Source organism: Colossoma macropomum, unplaced genomic scaffold, assembly GCF_904425465.1.
Source record: "Colossoma macropomum unplaced genomic scaffold, Colossoma_macropomum, whole genome shotgun sequence".
Taxonomy (NCBI): domain Eukaryota; kingdom Metazoa; phylum Chordata; class Actinopteri; order Characiformes; family Serrasalmidae; genus Colossoma; species Colossoma macropomum.
The window spans coordinates 8,747,761-8,766,594 of record NW_023494786.1 but is presented as its reverse complement, the minus strand read 5'-3'; the positions used below and the strand labels follow the sequence as shown (position 1 = coordinate 8,766,594).

The 18,834-nt window shown below is 39.1% G+C and overlaps 1 protein-coding gene across 1 annotated transcript; it reads right to left on the bottom strand.

Annotated features, from left to right (window-relative positions):
- Window positions 1-6,166: 6,166 nt before the first annotated feature.
- On the bottom strand, window positions 6,167-12,399 carry colca2 (colorectal cancer associated 2). Its single transcript, XM_036559939.1, has 5 exons — window positions 12,287-12,399; window positions 9,919-10,010; window positions 9,612-9,660; window positions 8,957-9,186; window positions 6,167-6,743 (listed from the first exon to the last, which is right to left on the bottom strand). Exons 1-5 carry the CDS (start codon window positions 12,291-12,293, stop codon window positions 6,420-6,422), a joined length of 702 nt encoding a protein of 233 aa, XP_036415832.1. The 5' UTR covers window positions 12,294-12,399; the 3' UTR covers window positions 6,167-6,419.
- Window positions 12,400-18,834: the final 6,435 nt, after the last annotated feature.

Genomic DNA, 18,834 nt, shown 5'->3' with positions numbered 1-18,834 from the left:
TCACCCTCTCTTACCTTACCCTCTCTCACTTCACCCTCTCTCACTTCACCCTCTCTTACCTTACCCTCTCTCACTTCACCCTCTCTCACTTCACCCTCTCTCACTTCACCCTCTCTCACCCCACCCTCTCTCCTTCATCCTTTCTCACTTCACCCTCTCACTTCACCCTCTCCCACCTCACCCTCTCTCACTTCACCCTCTCTTACCTTACCCTCTCTCACTTCACCCTCTCTTACCTTACCCTCTCTCACTTCACCCTCTCTCACTTCACCCTCTCACTTCACCCTCTCTTACCTTACCCTCTCTCACTTCACCCTCTCTTACCTTACCCTCTCTCCCTTCACCCTCTCTCACTTCACCCTCTTTCACTTCACCCTCTCTTACCTTACCCTCTCTCCCTTCACCCTCTCTCACTTCACCCTCTTTCACTTCACCCTCTCTTACCTTACCCTCTCTCACTTCACCCTCTCTTACCTTACCCTCTCTCACTTCACCCTCTCTTACCTTACCCTCTCTCACTTCACCCTCTCTTACCATACCCTCTCTCACTTCACCCTCTCTCACTTCACCCTCTCTTACCTTACCCTCTCTCACTTCACCCTTTCACTTCACCCTCTTTTACCTTACCCTCTCTCACTTCACCCTCTCTCACTTCACCCTCTCTCACTTCACCCTCTCTTACCTTACCCTCTCTCACTTCACCCTCTCTCACTTCACCCTCTCTTACCTTACCCTCTCTCACTTCACCCTCTCTCACTTCACCCTCTCTCACTTCACCCTCTCTCACCCCACCCTCTCTCCTTCATCCTTTCTCACTTCACCCTCTCACTTCACCCTCTCCCACCTCACCCTCTCTCACTTCACCCTCTCGCTTTACCCTCTCTCACTTCACCCTCTCTTACTTTACCCTCTCTCACTTCACCCTCTCCCACCTCACCCTCTCTCACTTCACTCTCTCGCTTCACCCTCTCTCACTTCACCCTCTCACTTCACCCTCTCTCACTTCACCCTCTCTCACTTCACCCTCTCTCACTCCACCATCTCACTTCACCCTCTCTCATTCCACCCTCTCTCACTTCACCCTCTCTCATCTCACCTTCTCTCTCTTCACCCTCTCTCACCTCACCCTCTCTCACTTCACTTTTCTTCACTTCACCCTCTCTCACTTCACTCTCTCTTACTTCACCCTCTCACTTCACCCTCTCTCACTTCACCCTCTCTCACCTCACATCATCCTCTCTCACTTCACTTTTTCACTTCACCCTCTCTCACTTCACTCTCACCTCACCCTCTCTCACTTTGCCAGCTGAAAGGTGTTTGATGTGAAATGCTCAGTTCTGGAAAAACCTAGCGACTCAGAGTGGTGAGAGGAACCAGACGTCCAAAGAGTTTAATGCTATTACAGTTATTACAATAGAAGCTACAGTAACAGTTATTGCATGAAAAAGAAGCTGTTTTCCTAGATTCACAATTATGTTTTTAACATTACATATAAAAACTCAGAAAAGACATATAGATTCACTGGTGATGTTGGACAACAAATCAAACGGCTATATTTGCCTTTCATACATTGTAAAGAATACACATAACCTGTTTGACTTTGCGTCTCAGTGAGGTTTGCTGACACACTGAAATATCATTGGAACACCAGTAGAATTTGATGCATGTTTCAACTATATTCAGTAATGTTCAGGCAGATGTAAAACATGTCCGCTGAACTTGTTTATTCATTTATTTTTAACTGAGCAAGGTTTTAATAGGAAACTCTGAGGATTAGGGACAGTCATCATCAGCCTTATGAGGTCTGAGGGTGCAAAGTAAAGTCAGTGTAAAAATTAACTCACTGAATTAACCCATACAAAGTTAAACTGAATAAAATTTAACTTGTAAAAGTTAATTAAACACAGGTGTTTTTACTGAGTAAAAGAAAATTGAACCTTATTTGCAATCCTGAGAGATGGAAGGTCTTCTCTGACCTGTTTGAATGATATCAGGGGTGATGCACATATTGACCCCTACCCAAAAAAAACTCAGAAACCTTGAAGAATTGTTGAACTTATGAAGGATTTTCATTTCTGTGTCCCCAGCCTCTCTATCGCTAATCAATCGACTGACAAATCCAAGACACTTTTAGTTATAATAACTGTGAGGATTTTGTTCTCATTTAAATAAACAAATAATGTAATTACAATGAATATACAAAATATCATTCATAGCAATCACTATTAAAGCTGTTATAAATGACGTCAGTTAGAAATCAGTGCCCTCTTGCTTCATACCTAGTGGAAACTTGGCAATCATAACTAACACTGACCCACCCAAATTACAGACTCCAGTGTGTAACTGCACATATTATACTTGTCATATTATAAAAACGACAGCCCATAATTATGTTACATCATGATTTTTATAATTATGTTAATTATTGCAATTATATTGATAACAACAACTGAAGGCAACTTCAAACAAGCAGACTTTTCAAGAGTGCATTAGCAGAACAGGCCAGAAAGAAGCAGTTGATGCATAATAATAATAATAATAATAATAATAATAATAATGATGATGATGATGATTATTACTATCATCATCATCATCAGGGTAGGGATGTATCAGAATACAAATATTCAGAATACAAAAATTACGTATCTGTTTTTAGTCCACATTACATTTTTTAAAGGTAGAATTGAGAACACAATTACATTTATATTTTAGTAGAATACTTTTAGAACACTTAGCCATGAAAAACATATAATCTTCAAAAGCAGCACAAAAATTTAAAATCAGTAAACATACTTTAGAAAAACTCTAAAGAGGACCATAATTATGGCTTCTTTACAAACACTGCAATTCCTGCTAAAGCCTAAGTAGATTAATAAATCAATGTGATGATCAGTTATTAATCTCAGTGTTACTGAGCTCTGCTAAAGCCTGAGTAGACTGATAAATCAATGTGATGATCAGTTAATAATCTCAGTGTTACTGAGCTCTGCTAAAGCCTGAGTAGACTGATAAATCAATGTGATGATCAGATCAGTTATTAATCTCAGTGTTACTGAGCTCTGCTGAAGCCTGAGTAGACTGATTCTATGTGTTATCAAGGGGTATTTTAAATGTATTCTAAATGTATTCTGAATATTTTATCTTTATGCATTGTAATGAAATACATCACTGAATACAGTATTCAGCCATCACTAATTATTCTAAATATTTTGCATAACCCTGATAACAGTAATAATAGTCTGTAGTGCACAAATGACTGGCATTTAGATATTTTGAGTAACATTTTGAGTTCTTGTGTCTATTGTCATATGCCCAATGCCAGGCTAATTTTCCAGAGCTAGACTAAGCCTAATCTTAAGGTTGATTTCTAATGGTGATTTATCATTAGCACTGATGTTTAATCCAAGACTAAAGTAGACTTGATCCATGCCCAGGAAACTAGTTCTTTATGTTTCATTCCTCGACCCTAATTTCCAATTACTGAGGCAGCAACGTCAAGCTCATCAGCAGGGATGGACTGGGCATCAGAAGGGCCGGGACAGTTCCCAGTGGGCCGCCATGCTTTCGGGCCGCTGAGAGAGCGAAAGAGAAACTGCCTTAACGTATTCGCCCAGCACATGTGCTGCACTGTTCTTTCTAATCAAGTATCATATAAAAGGAATGGAGACCATCCGAAGCGATTGTACTGGTCTGGTCTAGACAAAAGCCCAAGGCTGAATTTAGCTTCCAGTCCAGCCCTGCAGTGCAGTACACTTTATTTGGTGGTGCTCACGCTGATCATCAAGTGCTCAACTGTAAGACACAGCTGTGACTCTGTGACTCAGATCATGGTATCATTAAAAAACAGTACATGTATAAGGGGAATCTGAGGGCTCTTGCTGAAAGGTAGGTTGAGCTGAGGTGAGGACGGATGAGGGGAATTCCAGCAGCAGGCTGAGGGAACATGTGGCTCCTCAGACCAGGGACACGGGACACGCCCCTTTGTTTGACTGTAAAACATTGTCTTACGCACGAGTTAATATGTAGACTGTTCAATGACCCATTAAATGTCTGTGCTAGAGCACACAGAATCACAAAGACCTGTATGAAGTCACAGCTTCAATATCAAATCAAATCAAAGTGTTTCCTGCTGTGTGTGTTTGAATAACAGTCCTTCCATGTGGATTTTGCACGCGCATGTGTTTGAGATATCTTAACTCTATTCACCAAAAGTCCCCAGTGTTTAGGCTGCGACTGAAACCACATATTATACTATACTATACTATACCATACTATACCATACTCTACGCTTAAAAATGGTTCTTCAAGGGTTCTTTAGTAAAGACAGTGGTTCTATTTGAGTCATGAGTTCCGCACAACAATTTGCATGCTTAAATGGTTCTTTGCATGGTGAAATGGTTTTTAAGACTGCAAACGGTTCCATATAGAACTTGTTGACTCTTGTTGCAAGCTAGTCATCATTAACAATGGCAAAACTCGTTTTGATGCTATATAGAACCACTTTGAAAAAAGATCCTAGATAGATCCATTTACAACACATTCTCTATCAATCTGGAGAACCATGTCACCACATAAAGAACCACTTAAGCATGAATTGGTTCTATACAGATCTCATATTTCTAAGAACAATTGCCTTTACCAGAGAAGCCTTGAAGAACCTGCTTTTTCTGTGTGTGTGCTATGCAGGCCATTAAGTTCAAGTTACTCATTTTTCAGGATATTTCTGAGAAGATTAGATATAAAATAATCCACTTGCATAAGGAAGAAGAATATTAGAGAAAAATAAGGCAAAAAAGAGGTTTTCAAGAAAAATGGATGGGAAATGAGATTATTTGAGTCATGAGATGCAGAAAATGCAACCAACTTTTAAGACTGAACTTTGGAGGTGTGAAAACATGTCTCTGCAGATGACTTGGAGAAAATGAGTGTGAAAGCATTAATTATTTTAAAAATCGTTATTATCTTTAGTTGTAGCTTCTTTATGCTGAGAAATGAACTTAATGCTTGTTTTGACTGAAAGTCAAATTTAAAAAGAGTGACTTTTATATATACAGTCGCATGGAAAGGTTTGAACACCACCAATCGTGTTTTGTTGATTTTCTAAGTAAAAATAAGTTGGTTAAAAGGTCTAGGAAAACTGTTTTTATTGTATGCATTTACAGTCATATGCAAAAGTTTGGGCTCCCCTGGTCAAATTACAGGCTGTTTTGGTTATTTCAGTAAAACAAATACACATCCTTTACAGAGTATATATCCTATAGACATTTTAAAGACCCATATCCTACATTTCTTTTTTGTTTTTGTTCTACTGAGATCTACTCAGTAGTACACACATTTGTGTGGCTTTATGTACCAAAAAAACAGTCACTCATTTTACATGACCATTTTCCAATTTGTCCTCCACAGGGAACAACCTTAAAATGGCATTGTCTGCAAATTTTAGTGCACGATTTCTGTTTATGTGCTGAGTTTAGCATATTGGGAAAAATAAAACAGAAAATGTGCCATAACTTTGCACAGGCAACATTTTATGTTTTTATTTGTGCCAGAACTTTTGCATAAGACTGCATTAAATGATTATTTGGTGTTGAAGTAACACCTATTGTGTTTGTTCAAGTCCACCATAAAAATGAACCCTACAAGTGGTCATTCAACACTGGGGATTTTGCTGTGTGGAAACTACAGAATACGTTTGAGTGCTTGTGATGAAGGGCTGTGCCCAGCATGTCTTCACTGGGCTAAAAGCCAGCTCAAGCTGCAGTATCCCAACACACCACCCTCATCCACTATCACAGCCCAAAGTCTTCAGCACCTGGATTCTTCTAAGACGAGCTATATTTCACCTGCAGGTTATTTGCACTGCACAGCAAACTCTGCAGTGATGAATGATGTCTTACTGTGTTTATTCATGTCCAGCTGCACTAAAACAAATACTGTATCTACTCATTCAACACCAGGGATTTTGCTGTGAGTCATTCATTCGCTTGTAACATCTACAGTGGCTTTTGTTGTGTCTCATGCCATTATTCATAGTAGCCCTTCAGATTTGCAAAAGACAAATAAGTGATTTTCAATTGAAAAGGTGAGTCATTAGGCTATTGGAACCTGAAGGGTCATTAACACCTTTTAATCGGTTGGGTGAAAGTCGAGTGAACCACATGACAGATTTACGAAAAAATATTCATTTTATTGTGGAAAAAAAGAACAATTTGTTCATCACTGACAATAACAAAAAAATTCCAGCTGTTTGAAACTGATAAAACATGTCTTGATATTTATGGAAAAAATACCTCACCATTGTAAAAAAACTGTAATTGTGAGTTTTATAGTTTTGTATAAAAAAAACACTACGATGAGATGAAAGTTGTAATCAAAAGCATTTCATGACACTTTACATACAGTCATTGGACAAAGTGCTTTTAAAGGTAACACAGCTCAGCGCTCGATGATTCCCTCCTGAAGTAGAAGTCGTCCCCGAAGGTCGGGTAAAAACAGTCTGAAGAGCTGTAAGCTGAGTATTCTGAGGCTGTTCCAGCGTCCTGCAGCGCGGGCCAGTGGCAAAAGCCGCGCTGCAGGTCACAGTGCTGGTAGTGGCAGCTCTCAGGAGCAAAACTGGAGCTCAGGTCCAGCCGTGATGGAGAGCTGTAGCACGAGGAAGAGGAGGAGTGAGACTCAGGAGGGGAGTAGCTGTTGTAATCTGCTGGACTGGGCAGGTTGAAGGAGTGTGTTGGTGAGCTGGAAGCCTGGAAAGCAAGAGAAGGTGGTCACGTTAGAACAGAGGTTTAAGTGAGTTCTAGTAAAGTTCTAGTAAAAAAACTTTTTTTTATTGTGTACACTTTTAGTCCTTTGTCAAATTTCAGGTTGTGTTGATTTTCTAATCTAATTAAATGTACCAGAAAACAGCCGTGATTCTTCTTACATGAGCGTTTTTCAATCTCTCTTCATCCCTTACAATTAAACAGGCTGTTGTTGTTATTGTGCCGTTAAGACTGATATATAGCATCAACCTTTTTTCTGATTGGCTGCCATCTGTAAGGTGAAACACTCCTTATAACTTCAACAGGAATGGGTGGAGCTAAACTGCTGTGGATTGAACAGTCAGATGTATGTAGATGTATATGTTTTTGATGATGTCAAAAAAACAGCAGTTTACTTTCTATTTATGGATGGTTTAGAAGGGGAAGCGAGAAGTGGGAGGTGAGTGGCACATTTTGAAATTTTAACAGTGTTTATATGCCACATCAAACTATTTTATTTCAAAAATAAGGGAGAAAAATGTTTTTTTCACACTCACAACTTTTTTAATAAAGAACTATTCCCTTCCTGAAAGCTATAAAAACAATTCTGATGCATTGATCCTTGAACGGTTTTCAACTAAAGCTCCATAATCTACTGTGGAGAATTAGTCAAATGCTAAAGTGTATGTGTTCATATGCATATTTATGCATAACCCAATAAAATGTCATTCACAAAAAAGAACCATTCACTCAAAGGTTCATGTAAAAGGTCCCTAAGAAATGAGCTCATCACAACCTTGTTATAAGGTCAAATGACAAAGTAGAAGCATAAAATCCAACTAAACTTTGGAGGACACTGCAAAAACCCTTCAGACGTTTTTGGTCATTATAACTGTGAGCTGTTTTAGTGGAGGTTGATGTATTACTTGAGTTTTAATGAACTCTACATTTTAAAGCAACCCAGTTATACTTATATAGATGTAGTTGAATACCATAGACGAACCATTTCTCTCTAAAGAAACATGATTGAAAAAGAGATTTGTGAGTGTGAAGAAGCTTTTAAACATTTAAATAACTAAAACCTTTACATGCAGTGGGGGTTCTTCACTTCATGTAAGGTTCGTGTAAGGTAAAGGCTCTTCACTCTCACACATCTAATTTGTTAAAGAACCATCCATAGAGTTCTATAGGTAACCAGAAGTGGTTCTTCTATGGTATCACTCCCTTTTTTCACCTATTGTTTTTTATATAAAGGCAGTCCAGATCAAAATGTCAAATCACAAAGCAGAAGCAATAGAATGTAAAGTGTCAAGCCAATTCAAGTCATCAGCTGTGTTTTAGTGGCTGCTGAGTTGTTACTTGGGTTTCAATCAACTCACCACTTTAAGGCAATACTCTTAATAAAGAGTTGCCACAAAATGTTCTTGGAGTGACACCACAGAAGAACGTCTTCTGGTTCCTCAAGAACCATGGGCCTCATCCACCAATATCTAAGTTTTTTCTTAAATGTGTTCTTGAGAAAAGTCCTAAGAGAAAGTCTATGTCAGATTCATGACAACCTTTTTTGAAGTTCAAAGAACATCCATATGATGTAAAGGTTCTAGGAAGAACCAATAAATTGGTATAGAACCTTCGCATTTTGTGAAGAACCCATAGGAAGGAAGAACCCATAAATTGGTATAGAACCTTCACATTTTGTGAAGAACCCATAGGAAGGAAGAACCCGAGAAAGAACCCCTAAATTGGTATAGAAACCTTTACATTTTGTGAAGGTTCTATACCAATTTATGGGCTCCTCCTTGAACCTTTACATCATGTGGATGTTCTTTGAACTTCAAAAATAGATTCTCCACACTCACAACTTGCTTTTGCAAGAATGGTTCTCCAAGATCTATCCATCAAAAAAAGGTTCTCTAGGGTTTAATTAGCACCTCTGAGCCTCCAAGCAGTTGAGGGCACTTTAACTCTAAGAAACTCTTGCTTATTCCAATTCCAGCTGATGCTTGTATTGACATATATACTTAAGCACTCTTTTACTGTGAGTAAATTCTTTCACTATATTAAGTATAATCTTAGCACATCCTAATGAAGCTGCTCATTAAGTGACCTACACTGAACTATGTGAAGCTGAGCTAATTAAATTTCAGGTGCTGTACATAAAACCTGTCTCCACTCGAGCAGATCATGTTTTATAGCATAGCTGAGGAGCTCATACGCACTAAGGTGTTGCTGTAGTAGTCCGTGCATGCAGGGATGTATCCATCCATCCACGCTGCAGGGCTGCACATGGTGCTGCTGCTGGCGTTCAAACCCTCAGACGGCATCACGCTCATCAGGAAGTGCTGATCAAACGTGTCCTCCATGGAGACATGCCCGTTGTTTGCAAAGTGCCGAGGCTGGAAATAGGCGTCTGGCGCCGAGCTCGCGGGAAAAGCGTCTCCGTGGGCTGCTGGGGAGATGGAGAGAGGACAATTCAGCACTGGAGGGCGTTTGAATTATAGGAAAGACTTGAGATGATGTCACGGCAGCGACAGCCAACAGCTAAATCACATTTGAATAGAAGTTTATAAAAAGGAGCCCATGGACATAGTAAGGAGCCCCTGATTAGTCTGTACTGTGTCTGTTCTTTGTTTTGTTCCGGAGGTCTTACTCAATAGTTCCGCGAGCCCATCGATGAAACTGAGCTCATGTTGGAGTTAGTAAGTGTGCGGATTTTGCTTTCATTGGGGGTCAGCTCTGTACTGCTTAACCTGTTCACCAGCTTCAGTAAGCATGCTGTTTGCTGTGAGTTACAGTCTCTAATGCTTCTGTGTGTGGTTAAGCGCTGTTCACGCTGCTGTTTAGACTGGAGTGAACGCGCTGATGTGAACCTACCAGGCAGCGGAGCGGGACAGGCGTCCGGAGAGGGCAGAGCGTGCGGCTTCTGGATGGGTCCGTGGGGGAGGGGCGAGCAGAGAGAGAGAGAGAGAGAGAGAGACAGAGAGACATGCCGTTTAGCCTATTCAACTTGTTGACATGCATAACAATAATGGCACTGTAAATAAACGACACTATGCCGCTGCAGCGCTCAGTGAATGGAGTGAAGGCGTGTCAGCTACTTTTACTCATGAGTCAGAGCGCCTGAGCGCTGAGGGCTGTGAGAGAGCAGCACTGCCTTCTCAACACCTTTCACATTTCTTACCCTCGATTCTGCTGCCTGAAGGGCTCTGCGCTTCTGCAGCAGCTCCTTCACGGTGGTCTTCACCCGCACACCCTGGTACACTTTAGGCTTGTCTGCATAGAGGCAAAAAGTCCTTTCAGTAAAGCCATGTGTGTGTGTGTGTGTATATTATATATATATATATATATATATATATATATATATATATACATATATATATTGTGTTTTATATATAAGAAAATATGAAAATAGGTGAACACCCTCTTCATCCTATATAAGGAACACAGGGAACACAAATTCTCTTTATTTGCTAAATTTAACATATTAGTTGGGGAAAAATAAATAAAACGAGCCAGAACGTTTGCACAGCTTATTGTTTCCACTATGTTAAATTTCAAAATTCAGCAAACAGTAGCTGTGTATTAAATATAGTACATATTATATTGCCTGAAACATTGTGTATAGGCTATTTGATGTATGATCAATGGCAATGGAGGAATGGTTATCGATGGTACTAGTACAGAACCATGAGGAACACTCTAAGAACCATTTGAATGCTTTAATTCTTCTCTCTGATAGGAACCCTGTTGTACAGGGTTCTCTAAAGAACCTTATAAAAATGGATGTGTATAGCACCAGAAAGGGTTCTGTTAATGCTACAAGTCATAGACCCATTTTCGGAACTATATAGAACCATTTTTAAGAGTATTTATTTATTTGTTTGTTGGTTTTTTATTTATTCATGCTTGTGCACAGTTCTAGCACGGCTTTTTCTCGACATGCAGTGAAACACTGAAATGGTTAAAATCGTTAAATGAAAGCTTTAACCGACGGGCTCCACTGTTTGGCGGTGGTCTCCCGTGGTCTCCCTCTCTCTCTCCCCCTTTCTCTATCTCTGGGGCTCTCGGGCTGCGGTAGTTTCCTGCAGAGCCGGTAGTGAGCGGGTTATTACCGCTACAGGCGGTGGAGAAACGCAGCCCCGGCGAGAAAAGCTCTTTCCCCGCGTTCCACAGCGAAATGTGACTTTAACAGCTCAGTTTACGGGATAAAGTCCTCTCGGAGCGGGAGACTCAGAGCTGTGTGTGTTATGAGGCTGTGTTTGAGTTTAGCCGCGCAGCCGCCCGGAAACAGAGCAAAATACCGCGACTCGGAGAGCAGAGACGGAACAGCGGCGGGGGGAAATCTCTCCAGAGTTAAAGAGTAAGTAGAATCTTAAACTCTGTAAAAAGAGAGAGCCGAGTGAGAAAAGCGCGTTAAAAAGAACAGCGTTAAACTGAACCGAGTAAAACAGAACAGAGCCGAATCAGTGCAGCGTCGCGTGAAGCGCGTCTTTGTGCTGCGAGTGTCGGTCTCCACACTGTAGAACATACAGTAACACATAGAACTCCTACTCGCTGTATAAAAGTCCCCTAACGCCTGGATTAAAGTCTGCAGTGTAAACGCGCAAAAATATATAACTTAATTTTTTTACGAATAAAAAGTAGAAATGTTCGTCCTGATCGAAACGCAGGAAGCAGCCAGATGTTTCAGAAAAAAAGGTAAAAGCCGCTGGAACAGTGGAAGAGCGTTAAAGTCGTGGATGTTTTGTTTTGTTTTTTTTTTTCATTGGCTGCGTGGTGGAAATTCAGTGGGTCGAAATTAAGTGGGCGTCTTCCTGATACTGAAAAATGTGTCTAAAATTTCACACGATGGAAGAAAAAAGAGAGAGAAAATGGCTGCAGTAAGAACAACGCCACGCCATGGCTGAGCCTGTACAGGCAGAGACAGAGAGAGACAGAGAGCAGCAGTGCTCAGCCTTCTGGAGTTCAGGTTCGGCTCCGAGCGGTTCTGTTGAGCACTCAGAAAACCCACTCACACCATTCTGACTCACACAACGCTGGAAACAACTCTGATCCCTCAACTCTCATTAAACACTGTCAGAGGCAGCAGATGAACCGACTGAGCGCATTTCTCCTCAGCTAAATATGCACAGACATTCAGAGAGGCTCTCTATTTCAAATATAACGGCTTCTATTAACATTTCAGTCTGAAATCCAGACAAAACAAAAGCGAGGTTAAAAACACGGGCTCGTGAAACGCCCTCGTGCTGCTGATCACAGCCTGCCAGTCAAAAATATAGACTGGAAATATTCTTAAAACCTACAAAAAAACCCCAAAACTCACTTTATTTTACTCTTGCACTTGAAGTTAAAGTCTGGAAGAGAAGTTGGGCGCCTGTTTTCTGTGCAGCAGCCCGTCTGTCTGAAGCTCAGAGCCCTTTGCCTGCTGTGTGAACCATGAATTTACTCATCCAATGCAGTCGTTTCTAATTTAGTCTCCCCTTTCTATGTGTTCCAGGTCCCTCAAGACTCGAAGAAGGAGAAGAAAAAGGCAAAGAAAGTGTACTCACCAGACATTTTGGCGTGAAGAAGAAGATGAAGTTCAGACAAACAGCCCAAACGCCTGTTCCTGGCTCTGTTATATGGGCAAGAACGAATTATTCATAAAAGTCTGCCAAAGTCTCAACAAAAAAGTCCTCCAACACTCTCACCATATACAATAATATAGGAATATAGCTGGGGATGCATTAGTTTGAGTTTTTCTGCCCTCATCCCTACTATTTAAATCCCCAAGAAGTCCATGATTTGACAATGATTTGATTGCGCGATACTTTCAATTTGAATATTCAAAGACTTCGCAAAAATACTTATATCTTAGTGAAAATCGCGATTCGAGTGCATCAAACAACATCCCCCATAACAGAATATCATGCTATTTCACACTTTGGACAAAAAAATAAAATATATTTTAACATTTTAGCATCCTTTTGATATTGCAGCTTAGAGTCCTGCTGTAAGGCTCTGTTTCCACTTTAGAGCGAGTTGAGACCCTCAAAACACACCTCACACCACTTTTTACAGCACACTTACACTCTACAGTGGATGTCAGTGTGTAAAAAGCGCACATATGACGATCTGAGGCCTAATTTTAATCAATTTTTATGAAATATAGGAGTAGTGGGCGTGGCATATGGTAGCAGCCATTTTTGCCATGAGAGCATTTGGAGCTTGAAGGTCTGTGTCTGCCATGCACTGCCCCATGTGTCAGCTACACACCGAGCACACACAGACAGGAGCATCTGATAGCATTAATTCATATTTATCAGAGAAAATTACCTTATTTATAATATACTTTTTGGAATATTTTGTAAAAAAAATCCTCACTTCTTCTCCTGCTTTCCTGACAGCAGTGATGAAGTCCAAACTTTTGGACATTCCAAAACTAACAGTGACTCCATTCTTTCCAGCAAGTAAGGACAGTTTTATAAGCGTATAAACAAGTTTGATAAAAGTTGAGGGCTCATGTTAAATTTGGTAATAGGACATCCTGTTTTTTTTGTTTTTTTTTCATATGGAGAAATAAACATGCAATGTTTGACCAAATTTCTTCAGAACCGGCCAAAAAAAGTTAAACTTATAATAAGATTGGCTGCATTAAAATTTTGAAATGATTGAATTTAACAGGAGACGAATTTTATTTAGCTCAAAATTGTATTTATTTTTTAATTAAAGCGTTTATTTTTAAAACGGTACATAAATAAATAGCATAAAATATGTATAGATGCACAAACAAACGAGACATAAGTAACAGCAATGATATGTCTTTTTTATTTATGCCTTGAAGAGTTTTTTTTCTCAACCAAATTTGACCAAATTTTGCACCAAATTTCATCCTATTTAACGTTAAATTGTGTGCCTTATCATTTTTCGTTTTATTTAATGTATTCACATATTTGGCTGTATTTTTGTATTTATGTGCATTTATTTTAGAGATGCGCTGAGTTATGAAGGACTCAGAGTTTCCTCTCAGCTTTTGCTTCAGGGAAGCTCCACCTCCAGTACTCTTATTTGGAAGTGATCCACCAAAAACTGTTCATAGTTCTTGCTAATTTTGTCGAGGCTGAGAGGCTGAATCAATGACGCTCTTCCAGCATCTACTTAGCGGATCATCACTGAGATGCTGCACACAATAAAAACGACTAAATATCTGTTTCTTTTGCGTTTCTCAGCTTCTTCAGAGCAGCGCTCTACGTGTGTTCTGGCCCTGTGTCGCCACCATGTGGCCTAAACGTGTACTAAACACTTTAAAAAGATGGTCTTCAAGGGTTCTTTAGTAAAGGGTTCTTTAACCATTTGCAGGCTTAAATGGGTCTTTGCATGGTGAAATGGTTCTTCAGACTGGTGGAGAATGTGCTGTATATGGTTCTATATACCTCCAAAAAAAGGTGCTTCTGTTGTTACAACGATAGCAGAACTTTTTTTTGGTGCTTTATAGAACCATTTTTTTTTTCAAAACAGTTATATATAGAACTATATACAACACATTCTCCATCAATCTAAACAGCCATTTCACCATGCAAAGAACATTTAAGCCTGCAAATGGTTCTATATAGAACTAATGGTTCTAAATAAACCATCGACCAAATATGCCCTTATATGCCTTTATAAAAGAACCCTTGAAGAACCATCTTCTTTCAGTGTGTAAAGAGGAACCATTTGACCATGCAAAGAACCACTTATGCATTCAAATGGTTCTATATAGAACCTTTGCCTTTACTAAGTAACCCTTGAAGAATCATTTTTAAAGAGTGCAGGGCACTGCCCAAAATTTCAAAAAGTTATTTTTATCCTTAACCTCTGGAACTCCAGGCTTATTAGTTGGATATTTTCTAATAACTACTACAAATTATCCTGCTGTGTAACTATTATCACAGTTCAACAACAAAAACAAAAATCTTTAAAATGATAACTTTACAAAAGAAAGCAAAAACGTTTAAACTTTAAACACAAGTTATTATAAAAAGAAAAATAAAATTGGAGCATTGCCATTGGCCCAAAGTTTCACACAGTGTAAAGAGTCACTGAGGTGTTCAAAGATGATGCACTGAAATGCACTTCATTTGATGTGTATTTATTTATTTGTACAGAAGCAATATAAGTTCTCTAGTAAAGTGAAGAACCTAAACATGAACAGTCATCCCAGCCTGCTGCACTGATGCCCCCTCATGTTTACACACCAGGTGGCTTATATTTCATTAGATGAATATTTCTCTGTTTAAAAAAGAAAATAAGCTACAGTGGATTGCAAAGTACAATCGAGTCTTATTTATATTGATATATCAGAGAAATATATCAGCACACACTTAAACAATAATAGTGCCAAAAATGGATCTTTGGAGTGATGACTTTTGGTTCCCTAAAGAACATTTCACAGGAAGAACTATTTTTGTAACTGAGATGTGTGAACATAAAGAACCTTTTTAAAGAACCTGCATATAATTAAAGGTTTTATATTTGTCCTGAAATCATACATTGTCAAGACAAGAGCCACTTTATTTTTAAAGGAGAATTGCACTGATTTAAAAAACAGCAAAATTCAATCACTGAGACGTAAACAAAGTCATTCTGAGTGGTTTAATGTGAAAAGGGTCATTATATAAAAATTTCCCAGCTCTGATTTTCATTACAATAGTGGTGATTGGGAACCAGAGGTCATAATATCTACAATGTAAATGGCTGTGAACCAGTGAACCTACATGCCTTCTGAGTTTTTATATGTAATACCCATAGTAAAATAGCAGAGAATGTGAAAAGGGGTACTATTTTGCCTCACAACACCCTGAATACATCTCTCTACCATTCATAATGCTATTATATAATTATGTTTTAGGCCAAAACCTTCTCAAAATATCGTCTAAGGCAACATTCACAACAATTTCATTCATTACAGCTTTCCGTGAGGGAGCTTTTAGAACCACTAAGCTGTTCAGACGTCCGGCTCCCATCACCACTACTGTGAACAATTCTGTCATGGCAAGTTAATTTGTGCATTTAACATCAAATCACTCTGAATAACTTAAAAATTAAATTAAGTACACTCTTAAAAAGATGGTTCCTCAAGCGTTCTTTAGAAAAAAAAAATGGTTCTGTTCAGAACCAGTTCATGCTATTTGGTTCAATCAGATTGATGGAGAATTTGTTTTATATGGTTCTGTATAGAACTCATGGTATGGCACTAAAAAGGGTCCTTCTATTGTTACAAGCTTGATATTGTAACAACAGCAGAACCACTGTCAAAAAGATTCACCATGCAAAGAACCATTTAAGCATGAAATGGTGCAATATAGAACTCATGGTTTTAAACAGAACCAATCCCTTTACTCAAAGAGCCATCTTTTTTTAAGAGTGTAGACATACTGAAAAAACATTTCCCTTTAAGAATTTAGGCTGTGACCAGGTGCCAGTGGCATCCTCTTTGGCCTATGGGATCGTCTCGTTCAGGGCTGAAGGGTCATTCTCAGTCTCTTCTGTGGACAGGGCTGGCATTTTGGCTGCAGATTCGCTGGACGCGGTCATGTATGAGGGGCACGTGTAGCTGCTGGCCGTGGGCTGAAAGGACGAGTGATACTGAACGTCCTCCAGGGTGTGCAGGGAGTAGAACTGAGGCATGCTGGAGCTCCTGGAGGATGAGCGGTACTGGCTGGGGCTGGACGGCTCCGAGCCAGTCAGGGAGCTGGTCACCGGCGCGGGAGCCAAGTCAGCCCCGCACAGACCCTCCACTGCCTCCGTCCCAGCCTGCTCCCAGGAATCCCTCTGCAGAGCACACAAACAACACTCAGATTCTTTACCGTGAGCTTCAGCTCAGACTGTAGGACAGTCAAGATCTTATCACAGGAGAAAATGACAGTTTAGCCTGTAGTACCAGGCTGATTGCATCTCTTTGTTCTAAAGGACATTGGAGAACGTTATGTGGAGGTACGTATGGAGAGGACACAAGCTGAGAAAAGAACAGAAGAGTACAGAAAAACACAATGATCTAATAGTTTTTAATCACTGTGTTAGAGCTGAGTTTATGGCATATAACTATGATTTGTAACTATAAGTAGAATGTAGAATGGGCTTACTGTCCATGCTAAGTGGAAATTCCTGATATACTCTTTGAAAACAAAGGTGCCAAAAATTTTTTTTTTTGAGGAATGCAATGGAAGAACCATTGTTGGTTCATTAAACATTTAAAGCAATGCTCTTTAAAGAGAATGAAGAGTTCTTTAATGTTTTCAGAACTTCTTCATAACGTAAAGGTTCATTATCAAGTTTTCATTATCTAGAACTATGTGTCCAAGCCAAGAACCTTTGGAGAACCTTTATTTTTAAGAATATGTGATCATTAACCTAACAGACACAATGCATTCTAGCCTATTTTTAGGTTTTAACCTCTTTAACTCTAGGCTATTTATTACGTTATTATTTAGTAATTACTGTGAATTACAAAGTAACTTCTATGAAAATAACAGAAATAAAAGCACCAGAAAGGATTTTAGAGTGATACCATAGAAGAACTACTCTTCTGGATGGATCCTCTTGAGATGTGATCATGAAGAACCTTTTAGGAACCTGTTTTAGAGTCTAACCCCAATTATTCTGTTATTACTGTTAAAGCTTATTACCTATTTTTTCCTATGCTATTATATAGCATTTACCATGGATTACACAGTAACTACTGTAAAACATCTCAAGCAGCAACACTTAAAAATTCATAGAAAGCTTTGCAACAATACCAGAGAAAAACGATATTGCACTAAAATGTAATGATAATATAATTAAAAGAATAAAACGTGATTTAAGTAATAGGTAATCACAGTTAATCTTAAAAGACCTCAACAGGCAGCAGTAGTCCTCATATCACATATGCTTATTACAGTGTTTCCTGCTCTTAGAACTCAATATTTGTGGAACTTAGAGTTCCGATGGCCCAGGGAAAGAAAGTATACTTAAATCTGCTCTGCTGAGGCATCAGGAGCTGGAAATACCTTCCAGAGAGGGCAGAGGGCAGCTGATGATTTTTGGAGCAGTTGTAATAACTTTCTGTAGAATTCTCCTATGACACTGTGTTGCAGTAAGCCAGTACACTCTCTAATGTGGAGCGTAGAAGGCCACCAGCAGCTCCTCCAGCTCCTAAAGGTTGTTCTTAGAACCATAAAACCCTCATAGAAACCTATATAGCCTAAAAAGTGCAGTATGCTCTGCCCAATTTTAGAGGTTACGTTCTTAAGCTCTGGGCTTTTATTCATCTTATTTCATAGTAATGGCTGTGTAACCTAATGTTAATTACTCTGTAATAAGCAGCAACAAGGCCGATAACATAGAGCAATACCATAGAAGAACTGCGCTTGGTTTCTATCAAGAACCTTTTCCTGTATGCTTTTTTAAAGATACATTTTTCAAAATAAGCTGTGTTTAAACAAGATGTGTGATCATAAAAATAGCGTAAAGAACCTCCACAAAATATAAAAGTTCTATACCAATTAAAGCTTCACTGTAGCTGTACATCCAAGCCAAGAGCTGCTTGTTTATCTTAAATTCACTGGGGCCATTGGTCTGTCATTAGCTTAGCAGCACTTTAGTCTCAGTTTAACGCAGATTTGGCTAAACTGGAAACTTTAGTGGTGTAATACACAGCTGCACATTAAATGAAATCTGATTGCTGTGTCAAAACAAGCACATATGGTTTTTTTTTAATAAGATTTTTAAAATCTTATTAAAAAGGACAACATACAGTTTTTATATTTGCTTAAATATTTGGTATTCTATGTGTATGTATAGCTTAAATATAGTTAGTGTTATCAAAGCTTTTCATGGCCTATTTCAGTGATTAAAACTGTACTGGTCTGGTTGCACCATTTGACCTATCTGGTTGTGCCACCTGACTTTTCAGACTAATATCAAATTAAACAGGTATCTGCTTAGACACCCTTAGAAACCTTCATCCTTGAACTTGAGTTTATACTCAGATTTTGTCAAATAAATAAACATTATTATAATTATACATTTTCATGGTTTTCCTGAGGTCATTCTGCCTTGCATGGTAAACTGAACCATTCTAACCACGACTCAAAAA

What these genes read in the sequence shown, in the direction of transcription:
- colca2 (XM_036559939.1), bottom strand. An exon ending in CTGTCCCGCTCCGCTGCCTG is followed by an intron (nt 9,187 to 9,611) that starts GTAGGTTCACAT and finishes CCATCTCCCCAG; the next exon opens with CAGCCCACGGAGACGCTTTT. An exon ending in ACTACTACAGCAACACCTTA is followed by an intron (nt 6,744 to 8,956) that starts GTGCGTATGAGC and finishes CTTGCTTTCCAG; the next exon opens with GCTTCCAGCTCACCAACACA.